The following is a 21,447-nucleotide window of genomic DNA, read 5'->3' as shown; positions in this document are numbered from 1 at the left end:
GAAGAAGCAAGAAGAAGAATTGGCGTTTAATTTATGAGGGTGTGAAAAGGTGCACCACAGTAATAAACGAAGAAGGTCACATGACTTTGTTGGTGTGTTTTTTTTTTTTCTTTCACATGCAGTGTGTTGTCATTGCACCTCCTTGCTGCATCTTGATGAGCAGGACGTCAGACGGGGGTCCGTCACCCACTGACGTGAAGGCGAGCACCCTCAACGCGTAGGTGGCGTCTGGGACGAGTCCGGCCACGGTGGTCAGCTGACTGTCATCCGTGTTATGTTTATTCCAGGCGCCGAGCGGCTCATGGGGATCGGCGCTGTAGTAGACCCGGTATCCCCGAACCTGCCCGTTGGCCTCCTCGGGCGGCTCCCATTGGACCAGCACGGTGGTGGGACTCAGCATCCGGGCCTGGACGCGGAGAGGAGGCGAGGAAGGCGCCTGCTCGCTGGTGAGCGTGGCCACCAGGGCCCCCGGAGGTCCCCGGCCCACGTTGTTGACCGCCATCACCCGGAATTCGTATTGGGAGAAGGGGCTGAGACCGCCGATGCTGTAGCGGGTGGTGGCCACGCCGTCCACCTCCTGGAAGCCGTTGTCCGATGCCTTAGCGCGGTACTGGATCACGTAATAGGACACGGGCTCCGAGGTGCCCGAGTACCACGTTAGGGTGACGCTGGTGGCGGTGGTCTCGGTCACCATCAGGGAGGTGGGGGGCTTGGGCAGGGCTGGGGGTCACAGAGAATGAAATGGAAAATAGGTGGAAAATAATCCCAAAACACGCATTGAACAATTCTTTTTTCTACCTTTAACGGTGATCTGCGCCGTGGTCTGGATCACGCCCAGCGAGGAGATGGCCACGCAGGTGTAGTTGGCCGACTGGCGGATGTTAGCCAGTTCCAGAACGTTGCGTCCGATGGGCATCTCCTCCTCGCGGGTCAGCTCAGTCTCGCCGCTCATCCACTTGACGTAGGGCATGGGGGCGCCCACCGCCACGCACGTCAGGTTCACGCTGCCGCCGGGCATCACCTCGTGGTGGGACGGCGGGATGGAGAAACGAGGTGGCACGCGACGAACTGCATGGGGAGGATGGAGGACGAGACGTGGCGTCAGGGGAGGATGCTTCGAGAAACCGACATCAGCACGGAAGATGGGCCGTGAGTTTGAATCACTCTGGTTAATGAGTCGAATCTTTGAATTGAATCAGGAATTGCATACCCGAGATCTCGATTGATTCACATCCAGTGAGTTCTTAGGTGAATTAGCGGACTTCATGGAAAACACAGCAGATTTGGTTCACTGACTCAAGCTAGCGGACTCACAGGAAGCACAGCAGAATCAGATGATTTGGTTCAACTGACTTGTGCTGATTCGGTTCATTGACTCAATTTGGTTTAGCTCACTAGACTCGTTATCTGGTCCAGTCACTCGAGCTAGAGGACTCGCCTGAAACATCGCAGACTGGGATGATTTGGTTCATTGACTCAAGTTGGCTTAGGTCACTGACTCGAGTTGGATTGGTACAACGGAAGAGGTCATGAGCGTGGGCAGTGTGAACTTCAATGACTCACGTTGATTTGATTCACCGACTGACGTTAGCTGACTTGCAGGAAACTACAGACGACGTAATTTGGTTCACTGACACAAGACTCATGCGATTTGGTCAACGGACTTAAGCTAGCGGATGCACCTGAAACAGGAAGGCTCATGTGACTTTGTCCACTGACACAAACTAGCAGACTCACTGAAAACACCGCAGACTCAGGTGATTCGAGTTACCGGACTCTCTGGCATGATCACGACTCATGATTTGGTTTCTCTGACTCGAGTTGATTTTGTTGACTGACTTCAGTTAGTCGACTCACCAGAAACGCATCAGACTCCAATGATTTTGTTCATTGACTCAAGTTGATTTAGTTCACCGGCTCAAGCTAGCAGACTCACAAGAACCACGGCAGACTCTGATGACTCACTGGAAACACTGCGGACTTATGTGATATGATTTAATGACTCAAGTTGATTCTGTTCACCGACTCAAGATAGCTGACTCACTGGCATCACTCATCAACCATAGATTTGATTTGCTGACTCACTAATATGACCACAGATAGACTCTTGTCTTGATTGCCGTTGGTTCACAGACTTGAGTTAGTCGACTCGCAGGAAACACTGCAGACTCGGATGATTTGGTTTACTAACACGAGTATTTTGTTAATTATCGAAGCGCGGACGGCACACCCGCATCCCTAAATGGCTTCCAAATGTTTGTGGATGCTCTCATTCTCAACAGCCACTTGATGAGGTGTGCTGTGTACCTAATGAAGTGGCCGGTTTCACTGTTCAGAGGCTGTGAAGTGACTACCATGCTGGCATGGAGGGAGGCGTTAGCACATTAGCATGTTAGCACGTTAGTCCCATCATGATGCAATCACTTTGATGTTTTTGAGTTTAGCCCCCCACACCCAGGTTGCCATGACGACAATGGGATGCACGTAGCAAGGTGATGGGATGGAGTCATGCAAGGTGGGGCTGTTGGGGGGGGTCGGAGGGTGCTGCAACATGCAACCTGATAGCAGGATTTTTATTTCAGCCGACATTTTTGTTATTTTATTACTACATTTTATCTTTACTTTTGTGAACCTCATTTTGGCATTATTTTTATGAAATGAGGTTCACAGATTTCTTTTACCTTTAGTTAACATATAACATTATTTATGAGTGAACAATAATGTTTTATACTTAGCATTGTTTTCATTATTTCAGTGAGTTATTAGTATTATTTTTCTTTCAATTATTTATTGAACTGACTATACTTGTATTACTACTTTAAATGAACAGCTTTCCTTATCTTATTCGAGTGAAATATATACTTGTTTTTTTCATTGTAGTCATTATCGTTGTCATTAGTGACTTTTTTTCTATTAAACTTACATTTGTTGTTATTTCAATCAAGTCATTTTTTTCCACTTTTCCACTATGCACCTTTCTTCCATATTTTACTGATGTCAATAATATTTCTTAATTTAGCGAACATTTTTATTATACTTGAGTGGATTTTTCTTAACTTTACTTTTACTGAGGTTATTATTATTATTATTTTTTAATTTAGCGAGCGTTTTTCAATACTTTACTAAAGTCAACAATTTTTTTTTTACTGTAGTCAATATTTGTCCTTAATTGCATAATACTGTAAAAAAAAAAAAAGTTTGTTTTTACCCAATTAACATGTTTTATTCGCGAGGTCAGACTTTGCTTTCATGCTTTTTGTGAATTAAAAACAAAAAAGTAAATGACCGGTTTGATTACAAAATGTGCAAAGGTCGAGTGCAGGCATCAACAGGCAAAGCGGTAGCAGGGAAGGGAGAACAGATGTGGTCTCGGGGTGCAGGCTGGGGTGGGGGTTCCGGGAGAGAGAAAGGGGGTTGCGAGGTGGGCGGGAGGCCGAGCCGGGACGGGCCTGAGGCGCCTGGCGACATGCCAACGCTGCCTGGCTCCAGTCCAGCGCACCTCCATGTCCAGGGCGAGTGTGGAAACAAACCTTCTCGCTGGTCTGCAGTGTTTGCAGTGTTTGGGTTTTTGTTGGATAGGGATGGAAACGCAGGGGGAGTCGACGACAACAACAACAACGATGATGACGACGACAACAACAACAACGATGATGACGACAACAACAATGATGACGACAACAACGAGAGAAGGGAAGCCAGGAGGAAGGAGACAAGGAAAAACAGAGAAGAGTAAAACAGGCCCAAAATATGTTTAAACACACACACACACACACGCACGCGGACACGCGCACACACAGAGAAGCCTGATCCATGTATGACCATTTTAAACATCTCCATTGTTTCACCTTTGATTAGAATGTCTATGTGGCATCATAATTACACTCAACATTATGCACAGGACACAGATACATACACACATGGATGGATGGATGGATAAGTAGATAGATGGATGGATGGATGGATGGATAAGTAGATAGATGGATGGATGGATGGATGGATGGATGAATGGATGGATGGATGGATGGATAAGCAGATGGATGGATGGATGGATAAGTAGATAGATGGATGGATGGATGGATAAGTAGATAGATGGATAAGTAGATAGATGGATGGATGGATGGATGATGGATGGATGGATAAGCAGATGGATGGATGGATGATGGATGGATAAGCAGATGTATGGATGGATGGATAAGTAGATAGATGGATGGATGGATGGATGGATAAGTAGATAGATGGATGGATGGATGGATGGATAAGTAGATAGATGGATAAGTAGATAGATGGATGGATGGATGGATGATGGAAGGATGGATGGATGGATGGATGGATGGATGGATGGATGGATGGATGGATGATGGATGGATGGATGGATGGATAAGTAGATAGATGGATGGATGGATGGATGGATAAGTAGATAGATGGATAAGTAGATAGATGGATGGATGGATGGATGATGGAAGGATGGGTGGATGGATGGATGGATGGATGATGGATGGATGGATGGATGGATGGATAAGCAGATGGATGGATGGATGATGGATGGATGGATAAGTAGATAGATGGATGGATGGATGGATGATGGAAGGATGGATGGATGGATGGATGGATGGATGGATGGATGGAGGATTTTCTGATGCAAAAGCAAAAAAAAATAGAAGATGACTTCACATTACAGCTGTAAAGATCAAAGACAACAACAAGCACGATTCAAAATGGTGACTGCTTCTAGCTAGCCGCTGGCTAACCGCTAACATGGCCAACAGTCATTTGAACACAAATCATTTAAACGACGACGACAAATGAAGGCAGCAGAAAAATCTCCAGACAGGAAGTTGGACATGCCAAAGCAGGAAGTGCTGGCGTGATGAGTGAGGAAGCCTTGGCGGAGGTCCTCCTGCTCTTACCTCGTACGTAGAGGTTCGCCGGAGCCGAGTATCTGGTCCCCGCGGAGTTGATGGCCACACATTCGTACTTGCCCTGGTCTGACTCCTCGCTGTTCTCAATTTGAAGAGCGCCTGCGGATGCATGTCAAAGGTCACATCAGCAATATCCTCCACTTAATGACCACACAAGTGCGACTGGGAGTCCATATTCGTCTAGTACCTTTAGCAGTTAGCCGTTAGCGCCTTTTAGTGTATTTACTCCCATATATAAAACTTACCTGACATGGCGGCAACTCTTCATGTCCACGTCGTAAACATGTTTGAGAACTTTTGTCGGACATTTGCGTTTAAGTTGAGACAGAAAACATAAGACGTATCATTGTAGGCGCCGTGACATACTAATCATGCAGCTGTGATGTGTTTTCAAAGTATACATTTTTGCGAAATGCATCATGGGATGGACTTGTAAGAAGATGTCAACGTCGTATGTGGAGCAGTCCTGACTTTTAGGGACGGGTTAGGCTAATAAGTTTCGCCACGCTAGGACACTTCAAGTTCCATTTCCAAAGAATTGAATAGCATTAACTATAGTGCATTTGCAGTTTTAAACCAAAACAATACAAACTTACTCAGCTAACCCCTAAAGACAAGTTAGCAGGCCTTGAGCTACAGGCTTTTGTCACAAACTAGCGAACAACCTGCTAACGTAAATACCATATATTGGACTGCACTCTCTAGTTAAGAATCCTTGCGAAACTTTCTCTTGAATTAGTATTTGGAGCCCACAGACGGACAAAATGTTCGACTGTCGGCGCTAAGATGCAAAGTAAAGCGGACTCTAAGCACTCACGTTAAAAACATTGTGATTCCAGTCAAATCAAAAGACAGAAAAGAACACTCTTGCTTTTTGAGTGTTCTTTTGTTAAGAAGCATCAAGTGGTGAAAGAGGACAAATGAAAATGATGATAATGTGGAGGTATAGATGAGGAGGTTTGGTGATTTTGGGGGGAGTTCGGGTGGAGGTTTGGGAGTTGTTCTGTCGTCAAGCATTCTTACCTCTGATCGGTGTACCACCTGGTGAGGTAAAGTCAATGCAAATAAGACCAGAAAGAAGTTTTCATTAGTCGGGGAGGAAGGAGACAACACAAGACTGTTACTCTTAATGTGTAATTAGAATAAGTATATACTTAAGTATTTCTTGTTTTTACTAAGCTGTTATTAAGCGCTCTCCTCCCATGTTTTCATTCACACGCTATCATTTTCAACAGGTGCTAATTTAAACGGTACACCCTGTTGTCAACATGGACGACAACTGATGTTTACACAGCTTTCAACAGTACACAACGGTTGCTAAGCTACCAGCTACTGAGCTCACCTGTCTTACTCACTTTAGTTCACCTGAAGTTATCTGTCTTACTCATAAAGCAGCTAACTATATAGCTACACTTTAGCTAACTAGATTTTACTCACAAACCGAATGACTACTTACTTAGCTATTAAGCTACCTACTAACAAACCATGCTAACACATTTACAGAATACTTAGCTACAATCTAGCTAACAGTTTTTTGGTTTTTACAAAGGCTTAATCACTACAGACTACTTAGCTAGCTTTGCGCTGTTAACCACAAATGAGCTTAGCTTACCAACTACTATTTTATTTTATTTTTCTTGAATCGCAGATGCTTACCGATCACTCAACTACACTCTAGCTAACTGCATTAGTCACAACTGCTAAGCTATATCAGGCCTAGCCTCGAGCTTACTATGCTCATGACTAATTAATTGTAATTTTAATTTAGTAACCACTTAGCCACCTACTAGTTTTGATTTTAGAGTTTAGTACTTAGTTAGCTTTCTGCTAACTGTGTGGAGTTCCTCTCTGTTTGTTTATATCCATTGTGGAAAGACAAATAAGCTAATTCTACCTTTTTTTTTTTTTTTTTTTTTTGCTAACAATAGCACGCTAGGTCTGTTATATGAGTCAGACACATATGGAGGTATGGTTACTATGCAGATGTCATCCATCTGGATAATAGACCAAGTTCCAAGACAAAGAGGGGCCCTGGAAGCTGTGTGGCCTCGCTTGGACATCAGCAGCTCTCCAAGGGCCCGGAGACCCGGGTGGGCAGACGGGCTGGACCTGCCATGACGCTCTGGCGTCAACTGACAGATTCATGGGGTGTTATTGTGAAAAATAATAGCACTTTATTATCTTTTCACAATGTTTGCTTCAAGGGGGAGGCAGTGGAGCATTAATTAGCGAATCCGGGACACAGGTAGACTATGTTTGCCTTGGCGGCGGTCTTCCGGTGAGCTTCTCGGGATGCCCACTCGTCTGCTACCGTGTTACGTAGCGGCCATGTTGCGTGTTCAAGCGGTAGCCATGTTGCGTGCAGCCATGTTGCGTGTGACTGTACCCGAGCGCAGCTGCTTGATGCGTCCGTTGCTGCTTTCGATGTCCACGGGCAGAAAGTCCTTGAGCCAGAAGATCTCGGGGTCTGGGTTTCCACTGGCGGCGCACAACATGGTGGCCGTGCGCGTCCTCTCCACCACCTTCAGCTGAGGACCCATGTCAATGCTCGGGAAGCCGTGAGGGATCTGCTCCTCTGACACAACATATAGCATTTTTTCAAATACAGTGAACTCCTTGATTTGCTGACATACAGTAAAAAAAAATGAAAAAAACTTTACACGTTATTTTCCAGAATCATTCAGGACTATGAACATTTTACTTTGAACATTTTCGTTTGCTAAGATTCTACAAAAACTACAAATTCTTTTGACTGTCTCGAAACCACTGCGTGGGCTGCGTTGTTTTCCTTCGCTGAAATTCCAGCACAGATTTAAGAGCCGCTCCGGTTTCAAAACACGTCGCAAACAAAGTGTGAACATGAGGCGCCCACCGTTAAGTTGAGCACAACCGCAACCTGATCAGGCAGCCAAACAAAAGTGACCGAAGGGGGGGAATGAGGAGAAGGAACTTAGATGGGTTTCGGCACTGGATTCCATCGCACTGACCCAAAGCGACGCTTTCCAAAAGCTTGTCACGTATGCAAACTTGTGTGCTGTGAGATAAAAGTAAATAAAAGTTTTTAAAAATATATATATATATATATAAAAAAAAAGCAAATAAAAGGAGGAAATACGCAATACAAAATAAAATAGAAATAAATAATGCATACAATTTAAAATGATAAAATTGTATAATAAAAATGTAAATTTAAGCAAAAAAATGAAAGTAAACATCAGTATTTGGCATAAAGCAGTTTAAAATATAATATAACTGCAATAAAAAAATACATATAAAAAAGAATAAATAGCATAGCAGTGCATATATTGTATGTAGAATATTAAAAGTATATAAAATATTTGTAAAAGTATTAGAGCTGAATATACATAGAAGCATGGTGTAGCCAAAAATAAAGCATATCTATACTTATAACTTACTATCAAAATTTTTAGATCAACTAATAAATTCTCAGAAGCGCTTATCCTGAAGCGTCGTGGGTGTGCACTGTGCTGCTGCCTATCCTGGCCGTATTAGGATATAAAAATAAAATTTCATCCACAGTAAGGGTCTCAGAAAATGGATGGATGGATAAACGTGTCACTTTGACCGTCGGCATGTACTCGCCGTCCACGTCTTGACCTTGTTGTGGCGGGCGTGCAAACATGCGTGAAAAGGTGCCTGCGTGCGCCGGAAGTTTGCTGGGTCACGTCTGTCCAGAAAACAGTTGCGCACCTCCACGCGTCATTGGGGCCACTAGCAAAGCCGTAAAATAGAAGTCAGCAATTTTAAATGGGTAGTTCCCACATCACTGATATGGAATTGGGGGTGCTAAAAGGCGGGGCGGGGACCTGTCTATTTCCTTTTTTTTTTGGAGATATTATCATAGCTCAGACCACAGGATCTGGAACATCCAAGTCCCACACTATTGTGTTGAAAGCAAGTGTTGCTGTCACACAACTATGTACGTCACATTATGACTCCAAAAAAAAAGTCTGATGCTGTGTTTTGAGCCCCTTTCACACAAGGCACGGAAGCGGGCGTCTTACCTTCCAGGACAGTGAGTTTGGCGCTGGCGTTGATCTCCCCCAGGCTGTTGGCGGCGGTGCACTCGTAGACGGCTTCGTCGCGGTGCGTCCTCAGCGGCTGGATGCGCAAAACCGAACCCGAGCCGTCATCGAACTCGATCACCTGCGCGGAAGGGAGACAGGCGGTGCCCCGTCAGCCTCGCTTAGCTTAGCTTAGTTTAGCCTAGTTTAGTTTAGCCTAGCCTGGCTTGGCTTAGTCCAGCCTTGATTAGCTTAGTTTAGTTTAGCCTAGCCTAACTTGGCTTAGTCCAGCCTTGATTAGCTTAGTTTAGCCTAGTTTAGGTTAGCCTAGCCTATCTTAATTTAGCCTAGCTTAGTTGAGTTTAGCCTAGCTTAGTTTAGTTTAGCGTAGCTTCATTTAGCCTGGTTTAGACTAGTCTAGCGTCAGCCTATTTTAGCTTAGTTTAGCTTAGCTTAGTTTAGCCTAGTTTCGTTTAGCCTAGCCTAGCTTGGCTTAGTCCAGCCTTGATTAGCTTAGTTTAGCCTAGTTTAGGTTAGCCTAGCCTATCTTAATTTAGCCTAGCTTAGTTTAGTTTAGCCTAGCTTAGTTTAGTTTAGCGTAGCTTCATTTAGCCTGGTTTAGACTAGTCTAGCGTCAGCCTATTTTAGCTTAGTTTAGCTTAGCTTAGTTTAGCCTAGTTTAGTTTAGCCTAGCCTAGCTTGGCTTAGTCCAGCCTTGATTAGCTTAGTTTAGCCTAGTTTAGGTTAGCCTAGCCTATCTTAATTTAGCCTAGCTTAGTTTAGTTTAGCCTAGCTTAGTTTAGTTTAGCGTAGCTTCATTTAGCCTGGTTTAGACTAGTCTAGCGTCAGCCTATTTTAGCTTAGTTTAGCTTAGCTTAGTTTAGCCTAGTTTAGTTTAGCCTAGCCTAGCTTGGCTTAGTCCAGCCTTGATTAGCTTAGTTTAGCCTAGTTTAGGTTAGCCTAGCCTATCTTAATTTAGCCTAGCTTAGTTTAGTTTAGCCTAGCTTAGTTTAGTTTAGCGTAGCTTAGTTTAGTTTAGCGTAGCTTCATTTAGCCTGGTTTAGACTAGTCTAGCGTCAGCCTATTTTAGCTTAGTTTAGCCTAGCTTATTTTAGCCTAGTTTAGATTAGCCGAGCTTTGTTTAGGTTCAGCGTCATTGCTGGGAAACTTTCATGGTCAAAAATTGTGAGGGTACAAATAATAGAAACTAAAAAGCATGACTGGAGACAATGCAAGGATGGGTCACCTAAGTGATGGAGGGGCCCACAATTTTTTCATCAGCGCTAGTGGTGGACCACATTGGTTCACACACTTACCAGATCTATGATAAAAATGCCATTTTAAATCTGTAAAAAAATTAATTGTTTGCAGGCCCACGAAAATCGGCATATAACTGACATTTTGATTTTGATTTTTGTTTTTGTATTTATTTTTGGAAACCCAAAAATGTATTCAAAAAACCTTGATAAACCACCAATTTATGCACCCCCCCCCCAAAATAAATAAATAAATAAAATAAAAATAAAAAATAAATAAACGGGTGTTGGCACATTATTATTATTATTATTATTTGAACAGTGAAAAACATTGGGGAAAATGTGCTCTGAGATTGGCTTTTAAGTTTTTATTAACTAATAATCTTGGTTGTGGCTTCTGCTGAACGTGACCGAAGACGTGGTAGAGTTTGGTACAGTGAGGACCACCTAGCGAGGAGGAAGTTTTGCGTCCAATGACGCGCCTGAGTTGAGATCAGGTATGTGGGGGTCTCAGGAATGGAATGGTTGTGGGAGGGGATTGGGGGGGGGGGGGGGGGTGTTAAGTTAACGACTCCAAGGTCGGGGCCACGGGGCTTTGCACTTCCGCCGCGGCATTCCTGCGCTAATGAGGGAGGCGGCGAGCGGCGGTCCTCCCGACGGGGAGGCGTCACTTTGGCCTTCGGGCTTCACTTGGCAGCCGAGCGGGAAGAAGACGACGACGACGAACATTCCTGGAGAACATTCCGGATTCCCCGCAAGGCCGCTGGCCAATTACGGCGCTCAAGTGTGCCGACGGCGGCGCGACGAGCAAAGAGAGGAGCAGGCATCACAACCAAGCAACATCAAATTCTGTTTTGGTTTTGCTGGCAACTTAACAAATGTTCTCAAGGGTTCTTATAAATGACACAAAAGGTCTGAAATGTTCTTTACAAACATCACAGATTGCGATAAGCTCATATTTTTCTTACACTTCTCAAAAAAATGTGCACGTAATCTGAATTGTTTGTGGTCGTTTGTAAGTCGACATTCCACTGTATAGAGAATAAAGATCTTGATTTCATTTACTTTTATTATTATTTTTTTTTAAATAAAATCATATCTTTCACCAGCGACATGCGTGTCGTGTGGGCGCCGCACCTCAAATCGCTGCGAGCTGACTTTCTTGCCCTTCTTCATCCAGGTGATGCGCGGCTTGGGCTCGCCCACCGCCTGGCACACGAACGAGGCCACGCCCCCCGAGATGCCCGTCTGGTCGTCGGGCGACTTGACGAAGCTCGGCACGCCTGCGAGGACAAACGGCGCCGTAAAGTGACGGGTACCGTAAAATGACGCGTACCGTTGCCGTGCCGTACTCACCGTCTGCGCGAGACGGCAGCGTCAGCCAGGCCAGCGATAACGAGAGCACCAGGAGGGGAACGGCGCCACCGTCGGGCCGACAGATGCGGCCCGTGCCCATCGTCTCCTCCACGGCTGCTGATTGGCTAAAAAATCACGCCGTCGTCGAGAGACACCTGCGCGGAAAAATGGAAAAGAATTCAAAGTTGTCAAAACGTTGACACCACATGTTGCACAGCAGCTTATTCCAGCCAATCACCAGCATGGAGACGATCACTAGCACTTTCCAGTTTGGTGTCAACTCATTCACAATTCATCGCCATGCTCCGCCCCTCCACAATGATTGTCTATACTTGTTCCATATTTGGTAGCGATCAGACAGTATCTCTCTGGACTCGTTTGTCTTTAAATGACCTCTAGAATTGGCCAAAATGACCTGAAAATCACTTCCTGGGTGTTAGTGGGATTAGCTCCATTAGCGCTGGAATCTCAAGAAAGGCAATTAACCTGCACGCTCACATTCCAGCATGGGGCAGCACGGCGGGCCACAAACACATTAATTACATGATATCCTTGGACGTAAAAAAAATAAAAAAAATAAAAAAATAAAAAAGAACAAAAAAAATGCGTTTTGTTAGTTAAATCAATTTAATAAGCCCTGAAAACGTACAAAATGAGCCTACAAAATGGCCTCTTCAAAACAACATAGTCGACATCCTGTGTGTTTTTTCTTGAGACTTTTTTTTGTGGGTCTACTCATGATAGACATGTCTACCAAATTTTGTGTTCCTAAGTGAAACAGAATTCAGGGACTGTATTTTCCAAAATAAAAAATTGCAGGATCCCTGGACAATTTTCACAATAAACTGAAAATGGCTGCTTAAGGCCAAAATGGCTGACTTCCTGTGTCTTTTTGAGCATGGCGTCTTGAGACCATTTTGCGGTTCTGCTCCTGATAGACATGTCTACCAAATTACATGTAGCTAAATGAAACTGACTTTAGGGGCTGAATTTTTTTTTTATTTTTGAAGGGCTGGCCAAAATTAGCCCAAAATGGCCGCCTTTAAAAACAACATGGCCGACTTCCTGTGTCTTTTCACAATGGCTTCTTGAGACTTCTTCCCTCACATTCTATTCTAACTTGTATTACCTTCTTTTTCAGACAACACAATGCGATGTACCTTTCTTAAAAATGTGACAAAAATAGTTTTAAAAAAATCATGAATTTCAGTGGAAGTAAAATAAATGAATTATACGCTTGTTCGTTGAACAAATTCTATTCGTAGGTCAAGGTGCTATTGTTTTCTGTTAAGAAGAAAGATAAAATCAGAAATGTGAAGTACTTTGGAGCGATGATGTCATGAAAATGAAGCATTAAATTAACGTTAGCATTAGCGGATCTTTTAGCAATGATGTAAGTGAGCAGCCGCGTTCCGCCAGTGGGAACCGACTCATGGAGGAACGTCCACATTTGTGTGTGTGAATGTTGAGTCTCACAGACGTAATTCCAGCTGCGTGAAACTTAAACTTCCCCCGGGACTCTTTTGCTACGCAACGTGTAAGATTTCTCACCGGAAAATACACAATAAGCAGCTAGACAGCGCGGAAAACTTTTTTTTTTTATGTCCCCAGGACAACTGGAATCTAAAAATATATATATATATTATTAAAAGTAGACACTGAGAAAGAAAATAAAGCTCTTTTTTTTTGTCTGTTTAACCATTCTGTTATGTCTTTAATCAAACTGACCCGTTTTAAGATTTAACAAATTGCAGTTTTTTTTATGTAAAAAAAAAGAAAGAAAAAAAAAAGGATATAACTCGTTTTTTTTGCCACTATTTTATTGCCTACGCTTCAAAATGAGAGGATTCAAGTTGTTAAACATTAAACACAAATTATTACACGTATTTAAGACGAGCAACTTTGTCTTAGAATACGCTGCTAGCTTCATGCTAACATGCTATGAAACCAATATAGTTGCAGCATTATTATTATTATTGTTATTAATATACCGCTTTAACCAACAGATATTTGAACACAGAAACACATGTACGCGACAGATAATATCACAATACTCATCCTAAGCTTCTATCCTGTGCCAAAAACAAACATTGCAAGTTCGTGAGTTGACTCTTCCTTTTTTTGTGTTTGTATAACCGTATTTTACTGCCCCCCTGGTGGTCAAGAAGGAGCAGCAACATGAACTGAATAGCGCCATGAAATGATGTTGCACAAATTGATTAATTTTGGAAAAAAATTTGATCTTTTTGGGGAGGCTATAAGTTACGTTCAATTTTTGTCAGGTCGTTCCTCGAGTGTGACGTGATTTCAACATTTGTGTCGACACCTGCAGCAGGTTCAAAGTGCACGACCGGGTCAGTGAGCAGCTCGCCTCGATTCCATTCAATCAGTTACTTACGAACAATTGCAGCAGTTACTAACTTCCTAGCTAGCTTGCGCACGTTACATTCACACTTTACACTTCATCCTTTTGTTGTTACTATTGAAAGCGCAGATCGCGAACTGAAATGTTAGCATAATAAAAGATCACATTAGCGGCATTTTGAATGTTATTTAATTGAAACGTTTTTATTTACTTTTAAGTTTATGTTAACAGCATATACAGAAATTGATAGCAAGAACGGAAACTACCAAATAAAACAAAATGAAAGACACGTGATTACAAATCTAATCTAACCCTCCCGTGAGAAAAATCATATTCAGTGAATACAAGCCAACATGATGTGCTAGCAGGTGACTCACCTGCACCTCAGCTACACCAGATGAAGAAAACTGACTTCTGAGGATGAACAAGAAGGTCGAAAGGATACCAAAAAAAAAAGAAGACATCCAAGGGATGAGGAAGACTTTCCAGAAGATGAAGAAGCTCTCCAGAGAACGAGGAAGATGAAGAATTTCCTGCAAGAACGCTCGCAAAGCCCCTAAAAAACGCTCCTCCTCCTTCTAGCTGCTCAACGTGATTTTTTTTTTTTGGGGGGGGGGGGGACTACTACGTGTGGAGGTTCCGGCGGGGTCACCAACAGGTGGAGGCCGGTTGCAGAGTCGTGATCGATCCGACAGCAGAGATCGTTTGCTTGGCGTCCGCTGGGAAGCTGCCCGCGCGTCTCCGGAGTGCGGATGATGTCACGGGTGTCGGGTTTCCAGCCTGGGGGGCTTGTGGGGGGGGGGGGCATCAAACGTGAGGAACTAGGGTGGGAACTGTGCTGAAGGTTTGACCCAGGTGAGAGAGGCTCCTCCCTCCAGTGCTACTGGAAGAGGAGGAATGTTTCACTCAACTTTGAATGGACAGAATACGTTGTCGATTCATATTAAGCAAATTCAGATTTTTCTTATTTTAAAAAGCAGTAGTTGCTGCTTTAGAGTGACCCGTTGTTGGCCATGCAGGTCAGACAGCCAGTGTGTGCACAGGGACTTCGTGGTCACTTTTAGAGCGCCTTGTTGTCCCCCTTAAGTGCACGCACGTCATGCAGAGAAAGACACATTTCACTGAACCTGGGACGAAGTTGGACCCAATCTTGACAATTTTGCAAATAAAAGCCACAGAGAGCCAGCGGATCCGCAAAAATGGCGTCTGTGCCGCTGTGGGAGTGGTCACAGTTGACTTCAATCGAGGCAAATGAAGGCAGCTCATTGCATTCCATTTAAAGGGATACTTGACTCATTGAGCCATTTTCAGCAGTCAAAAGTTAATATTTTGTCTATAATTTATGTGGTAACATCATTGCTTTTCATGGCCATTTTTGTAAAAAAAAATTTAGTAATAGCTACAATCACTTTAAGCCACCTCTTGGTGTCAGTATATGCATTAAAGCCTTCTGTATACTCTTGCATAAAACAAAAACAAACAAAAAAACGTGTAAATCCGTTTTTGGGAGTGAAGGACAAAGTATTAAAAAACATGTTTACATGTTTTGGGGTTTGAATGAGTTAATGTACTCAGAAATTTGACAAGAATTTGAGTAGAATTTCTTATGTGAAAAAAAAAAAACTTTACTAGCTTTTTTTGTCCAATTAATTTACTAGATTTTTTCAAGTAAATACCAATCCACGATTTTTTCAGTGTTACGGTTAGCAATACAAATAGTGATCTATGATCTCGAGATGTTTACCACCCTGCTTTCTCTCTTCGCTGATGCGGTTCGCATCTTGAGGTGCAACAAAAAGAGCACAAAGTTTTTCTTGGGCTAGCTGCAGACAAAAAAAAAAAAAAAAAAACATGAACGCGAGCCCGTTAGCTAACAACAAGACGCGAGTGTTCTTTTCCAGGACACGTCACGGCTCCCAGGAGGTCATGAACTTTGACCCCCTGCGAGGAGGAACATGGCGCAGTCAGAAGAGCGCCAAAAGGAAGACGCGGCATGAGACGGCGAGGCGCCTGCAGCAGGATGTCAACGTGAGGTCACATGACAGGAGGATGCAGCCACGCCGAATGATGGTGGGCGTGGCCATGCCCGATTTTGTGCCGGTGTCATGTGACTTTTGAGCCGGCGCGAGTTCATGTTTTCTGCAGTGATTCATGTGCGGCAGAAATGCGAGCGGGTTGCCTTTAGAAGGCAAAAAAAAAAAAAAAAAAAAAAAAAAAAGTCTTTGTGTTGTTGAAATGGATACCGCCCCCACCCCACATACACGCACACACTCACAGGACAGACACAAACCCCGGACCACCGACAACCCCCCCCCCCCCCCCCAAAAAAAAAACCCTTCCTTCATCACTGCCTGGAGAATAAAAGACTTTTGTTTGCTGTAAAGTTCATGTCGGATCAAGAAATATTCCCTCAAGTAGACACGGTTAACCCAATTAGTTGCCAGCTGTGTCATCCACTTCAGCAATATAAACGCCTCCCTCAAACAGACGAGTAAAAAAACAAAAACAAAAACAGTGGAATGTAACGACCTCAGTTCACAGTCGCTTTTGTTCACACAAATGAAAAGAGTGAGCAGACTTGAACTCCGTTGCTAACAAAACACGAGCTCCGAGTCAGGCGTGTACAGTTGGACATGTGGTCATGTGATGTGGTCACGTGACGTGGTCAAGTAACTTATGGCTAGGTTCGCTAATGCTAATGTAACATGAACACGCACGTGATTTTAAAACCGTACAAATTTGTTGACAATATCTTAAAAGTGATCTCACTAGTCTCAACATGACATTTTGATGAATAGTGCATTTGTGGAGTATGAGTTATGAAGCAAAACGCAGCCATTTTTATCCATCTCAGGGGGCGGCCATTTTGCCACTTATTTATTTAATTCCATCACTTGATTGATTATAAACTAAAGCCTCGAATCTAATTTGTTCTCATCACAACCTTCCACCGTATCCAGTCAGACAAAACGTGTGCGCATGCGTGTGTCCATTTTGTCCCTACAGGTGCTTTGCTGAAGTGCAGCGTCAGCACCGCGTTGGTCTCCTTCCCCACTGGTCGAAAAGCTGCTACATTTCGCACACACAAACACCCCTGCGACTGTCCAGGATTATGTAAACGCACGATTCCCGTTGATTATTATTATTTTTTTAAAGCTACACGGCCAAGATTACCTCAATGACTGCCGTGATGATTTCTATTCGGCAACCGGGATCCAATTGTTTACTTCCACTGCCGACTTTTCAACGGTTGTCAACGTTCAATATAATCATCTTTATAAGTCAGCAAACGATTATTTTACCATTCTATCCTGTTAATTACTAAAGAATAGAAAACTGCATAGACAAAATTGCTTTCGTTTTGTAAGTATTGTCATACAACACAATATTTTGTGGGTCTTGAAAGCGCCATCAAAATGCTGTAAAAATGACACAGGCATAATTTTAAACATTACCTGCATTTTTTTTTTATGGACATTTTGCTGACAACAAACATTCATGGGCCGAGAGAGAAGCAGTGACACCCTTCCATCTTATTTTCTCTGTGCTGTAATTTCACATCAGAGCGGTAAAAAAAAAAGAAGTAAAAAGCAAAAAAAAAGAAGATGAAGAATCCGCTGACTCCTGCAGCCATAAAAAGATGAAAGTGTTCCTCCATGCAGGCCCTCAGGAGAGCTCGTTAAAGTGAACATCTGACCAGAGAGACGGAAGACGGACACACTGACCGAGACGTCCGGATCACACGCAACCAACTCCGCAGTAGATCTACTCAACTGCGGGAAACAACCAAAACAAAGTAAATAAAAATGTGGTAGTGAATGCCGAAGGGCCGTGAAATTGAGGGCAGGTGCAGCCAAATGGATCTCACGTTAGCATGTGTCCCAATACTTTTGTTCGAAATACACATTTTTGACACTTTTCACTTTCATTGGTACGCTAAAAATTTGGTTCAAATTCGACATTTTATTTTCAATTTTTTTTTTTTGTGTCCACGTCTGTCACTTTCTGTTGGTGTCCCAATACTTTTGTCCAAATTTTCTCCCCTTCTTCCGTGTCCAAATACTTTTGCCCACATTATTATTATTTTTTATTTTTTTTTGGTGTCACTTCCTTTAATTCATTTTCTCCCAAAAACGTATAAATATGTTTTATTTTATATGTTTTGGTGTCCCAAAGACGTATTTATACGTTTTTTTGGTTTTTAATACTAGAGCATAGAGAAGGCTTTGATGCAGCCTCTCAACTCCAAATAACAGTTGCAGAAATGGTAGTTATTACACAAACAGCCAGCAGGTGGCAGCAGAGCAAAGCAGATCAACCAGGGCCATGTTGAAAAAAAAAAAGTTCAATTATTCATAATTCTAAATAGCTGCAAAACGGAAACAGATAGAAATATACTTCTTTTTCCTGATGAAAGAAGAGACTTTAATCTTTTTTTTGGTAGGTTTCATGTTTTGATAGCAATAGAACACAATATTCTGTGGGCCTGGCAAAATTAGTCAAAATCCAATAAAAAAACGGCCGGGAGCGAACGGGATTGCGAAATGTGAAAATGGCCCCCATACTTTTCGTCAACATTTTCTTCACCTACTGTAGGTGTCCCAATACTTTTGTGTAGATACTTTTCACTTCTTTGATGGTGTCCCAAGACTTTTGTCCACATTTTCCTCACCTCCTGTTGACGCCCCAATACTTTTTATCACAATTTTCTTCACTTCCCTCTGTGTCCAAATACTTTTGTCCACATTGGGTTTTTGGGTGTCCCAATACTTTTGTCCAGATTTGTTTGGTATTTTCCTCCTTATTTTCTTCTCTACTTTTTGTCAATCCATAGACGAGGACTGCTTTTTTTTTTTTTAACGCGCATCAGTCAGGCATCATGGAAGCCCGCCCTCTAGTGTCCAGTTGATGCAAGTGCTTGTTTTCTTTTGTTTTGTTTTGTTTTGGTTATCCTGGCATCTGTGTACAGCCCCGAAGCGTCCAGGCCGAGCGACAGATTGTCGTTCAACGCGAGCGCGCCAAGTCTCAGCGGGGGTCGCATCCCGCCATTGTCCGGGGCCGGGACTGGATTCCGCTCGGTCCGGCGCGCTAACGCGGCGCTAACATGCTAACGACATATGGCCGTGATTCATCATCGCCTTGCTCGGGAAGTGCTTGCCAAAAACTACAACACGAAAAAAAAAAAATGGCGTTAAGGCCGTCTTGAAGGATAAAAATCACCTTTTGACGGTCTTATGCCATCTGTGTGCTTTAAAACAAAATGTTGCTCGCTTTTTGGTGAGTAAATATAGCGCGATTAGCACTTACGTGCTATTATTCTTGCCACTTTTTTTCTTTTTTTTTTGTCAAACAAGAGGATGGTAGTGCAAGTGAAGCGAGAGCGCGCCGTGCATGCAGACGAGCGCGACTCCTCCAGCATGAATGAAGAAGATGAGGAAGATGAAGATGAAGGCGGCGGGCGTCACGTGCCGGAGCTTCATCAGTATTCCGCCTGTTCGCTCGCCCCCCCCCGCGCGCGCCTTTGACGCCGCCGCGTTAAAATGTCGCTTCGGGGAATACAAGTTGACATCAGAACAGGCGAGAGCTCGTTTCGTGTTTTTGTGTCACAACGTTTTTTTTTTTAAGTTTGTGGTTATAGATCCTTGAGATACGAGTACAATTTGAGATGCGAGTGAGTTTCAGTCCCGTAATGTACGACGGCGATGAGATTTGTTTGCTGCAGTGGAAGGACAGTACCAGCAGGTGGCGGTAAAGCGTCGTTAAGCTAATTTATCAACTGCCGTTAAACTTGGAAGGACAGATCATTAGGTACAGGCGTGTTTTGAGACACGTACAAAACTCGTATCTCAAGGCACCACCAGAAATCACTCTTATGACAATCGACATCAATTTTGTGGGCAATGTATAGTATTTTTTGTGTCAAAATAAAACTTTTTTTGGGGGGGTTGGCTATTTTTGTGGCGTTGTCCTGCAATGACGCTTTCAATGTTCACAAATGTATGTTTTCGTTCCAAAATCTATACTGACATGTAAAATGCCGTTTAAACTAAAATCATAAAGGCAAAAAGTAAACAAACAAGCCAGCAAGCAAATGCAAAGGATGACTTAGTGGTCTAAAGTCTTTGATTTTGTTTTTTTTAAATTGAAAAAATGCAACACTGACTGCAACACAAAAAAATTATGTATCAATGATAAAATAGATTTTAAAAAATACATTTAATAACAAATCAACAGCTTATCGGAGTCAGTTTATTATTTTTATTGTTATATTTCAACTTTATTTATTTATTGCAATGTTTATTCTTAATACTATTATCGATTTTTATATTATTCAATGATTATAAAAATGTAGGTTCAAATGGTTTAAATTTTCTTAACAGCAGTTAACTTATTTTTGCACTTTTATGACAGTGAAGAACCAAGCAATTATTGAAATATTTTCATAACAATGAATAAACAAAATTATGAAAACAATATAAAAATAAATCACTAATAATTTAGCATATCATACAATTGATAAAACGTATAAAAAACATTTTAAAAACAATAAATTAAAACAAAAGAATAAATCAAATCTTAATAAATCGGTAATAATTTATTATAACCAGATAATTATTGTAGTTATTTTTTATGACTATAGGTTTTATGTTATTAAATGATTTCACAAATTGTTATTCACGTATTGACAGCCAAGCTGATTTTAACCCGTCGCTCGTGAACGGCGCGCGTACAGGTGTGACGGCGTGCACGCGCGTAGACTCACCATGTTCCCCTGTGGTGGTGGTCTTCTTCTTCTTCTTCAGGTGGTCCGCACCAGAACATCCACAAACACAAGAACCCCAAAACAAAACAAAAAACAAAATCAGCCCGCTGACGTGCAAGATCCACTATACCGCAAAATCAGAAAAAAAAAAAAAAAAAAAAAAAAGTCCCAATCAATCCTTGCCTCACGTGCACGTTGATCTCCTCCTCCGGTGCCGTCCGGTGGTTCCGCTCGGTCCTGCTGCGTGGCCGCCCGTCAACAAGAACCACACGAAGAAAAGGAGGAGGGGAAGAAAAAAAAGCAGAAAGAATGCCTCTGAGCCCCGCGCTGATGCCCGCTTGTCGCTCGGGAGACTTCGGGCGAGCTCGGCTCTTTTCGGAAAGGGTCCAGCGCACAGGGCGACGCTGATTGGTCGATTAGTTTGGCGGCTAACTTGCAGCGTGTACGTACCGCGTCACATTAGGACAGTTTCAAATAATCATAAAAAATCGAATGAAAAAGTTTTTTTTACGTAGACTTTCATCTTCGGAATCATTTTACATTATTTGTTTTGAACTTCTATGACATGTCAGTGACTTCAATCTTAATTTAGCTTAACGTTTATCATTTCATTGCATTAAAACTACACGAGTTTTTTTTTAATCCATAAAAAACGATATCTGCTGATATTTTTTTATTTATTGTCTATCTAACCAGTCACAAAAAAAAAAAACTAAAAAAAAAAACTAAAAAAAAAAACAAAACAAAAAACGTGATGGTAATG

At 42.6% G+C, this 21,447-nt stretch overlaps 1 protein-coding gene across 15 annotated transcripts in view; it reads right to left on the bottom strand.

Annotated features, from left to right (window-relative positions):
- ptprfa (protein tyrosine phosphatase receptor type Fa) overlaps nucleotides 1-21,200 on the bottom strand; it is a 42,764-nt gene extending 21,564 nt beyond the window's left edge. For 2 of the 15 annotated variants that reach the window (XM_077533382.1, XM_077533385.1), the window contains exons 1-11: nucleotides 20,868-21,200; nucleotides 20,685-20,718; nucleotides 11,557-11,711; nucleotides 11,338-11,483; nucleotides 8,945-9,086; nucleotides 7,306-7,494; nucleotides 5,943-5,960; nucleotides 4,908-5,018; nucleotides 3,531-3,542; nucleotides 799-1,068; nucleotides 139-720 (exon numbers count right to left, since the gene is read on the bottom strand). In XM_077533382.1, coding sequence (XP_077389508.1) covers nucleotides 139-720; nucleotides 799-1,068; nucleotides 3,531-3,542; nucleotides 4,908-5,018; nucleotides 5,943-5,960; nucleotides 7,306-7,494; nucleotides 8,945-9,086; nucleotides 11,338-11,483; nucleotides 11,557-11,656 — 1,570 coding nt within the window. In that variant the 5' untranslated portion in view covers nucleotides 11,657-11,711; nucleotides 20,685-20,718; nucleotides 20,868-21,200. The other 13 variants (XM_077533386.1, XM_077533395.1, XM_077533393.1 and 10 more) reach the window with 11 other exon arrangements.
- Nucleotides 21,201-21,447: the final 247 nt, after the last annotated feature.

This window comes from Festucalex cinctus, chromosome 10, assembly GCF_051991245.1.
Source record: "Festucalex cinctus isolate MCC-2025b chromosome 10, RoL_Fcin_1.0, whole genome shotgun sequence".
Taxonomy (NCBI): domain Eukaryota; kingdom Metazoa; phylum Chordata; class Actinopteri; order Syngnathiformes; family Syngnathidae; genus Festucalex; species Festucalex cinctus.
This window is presented reverse-complemented; position numbering and strand designations above follow the sequence as displayed.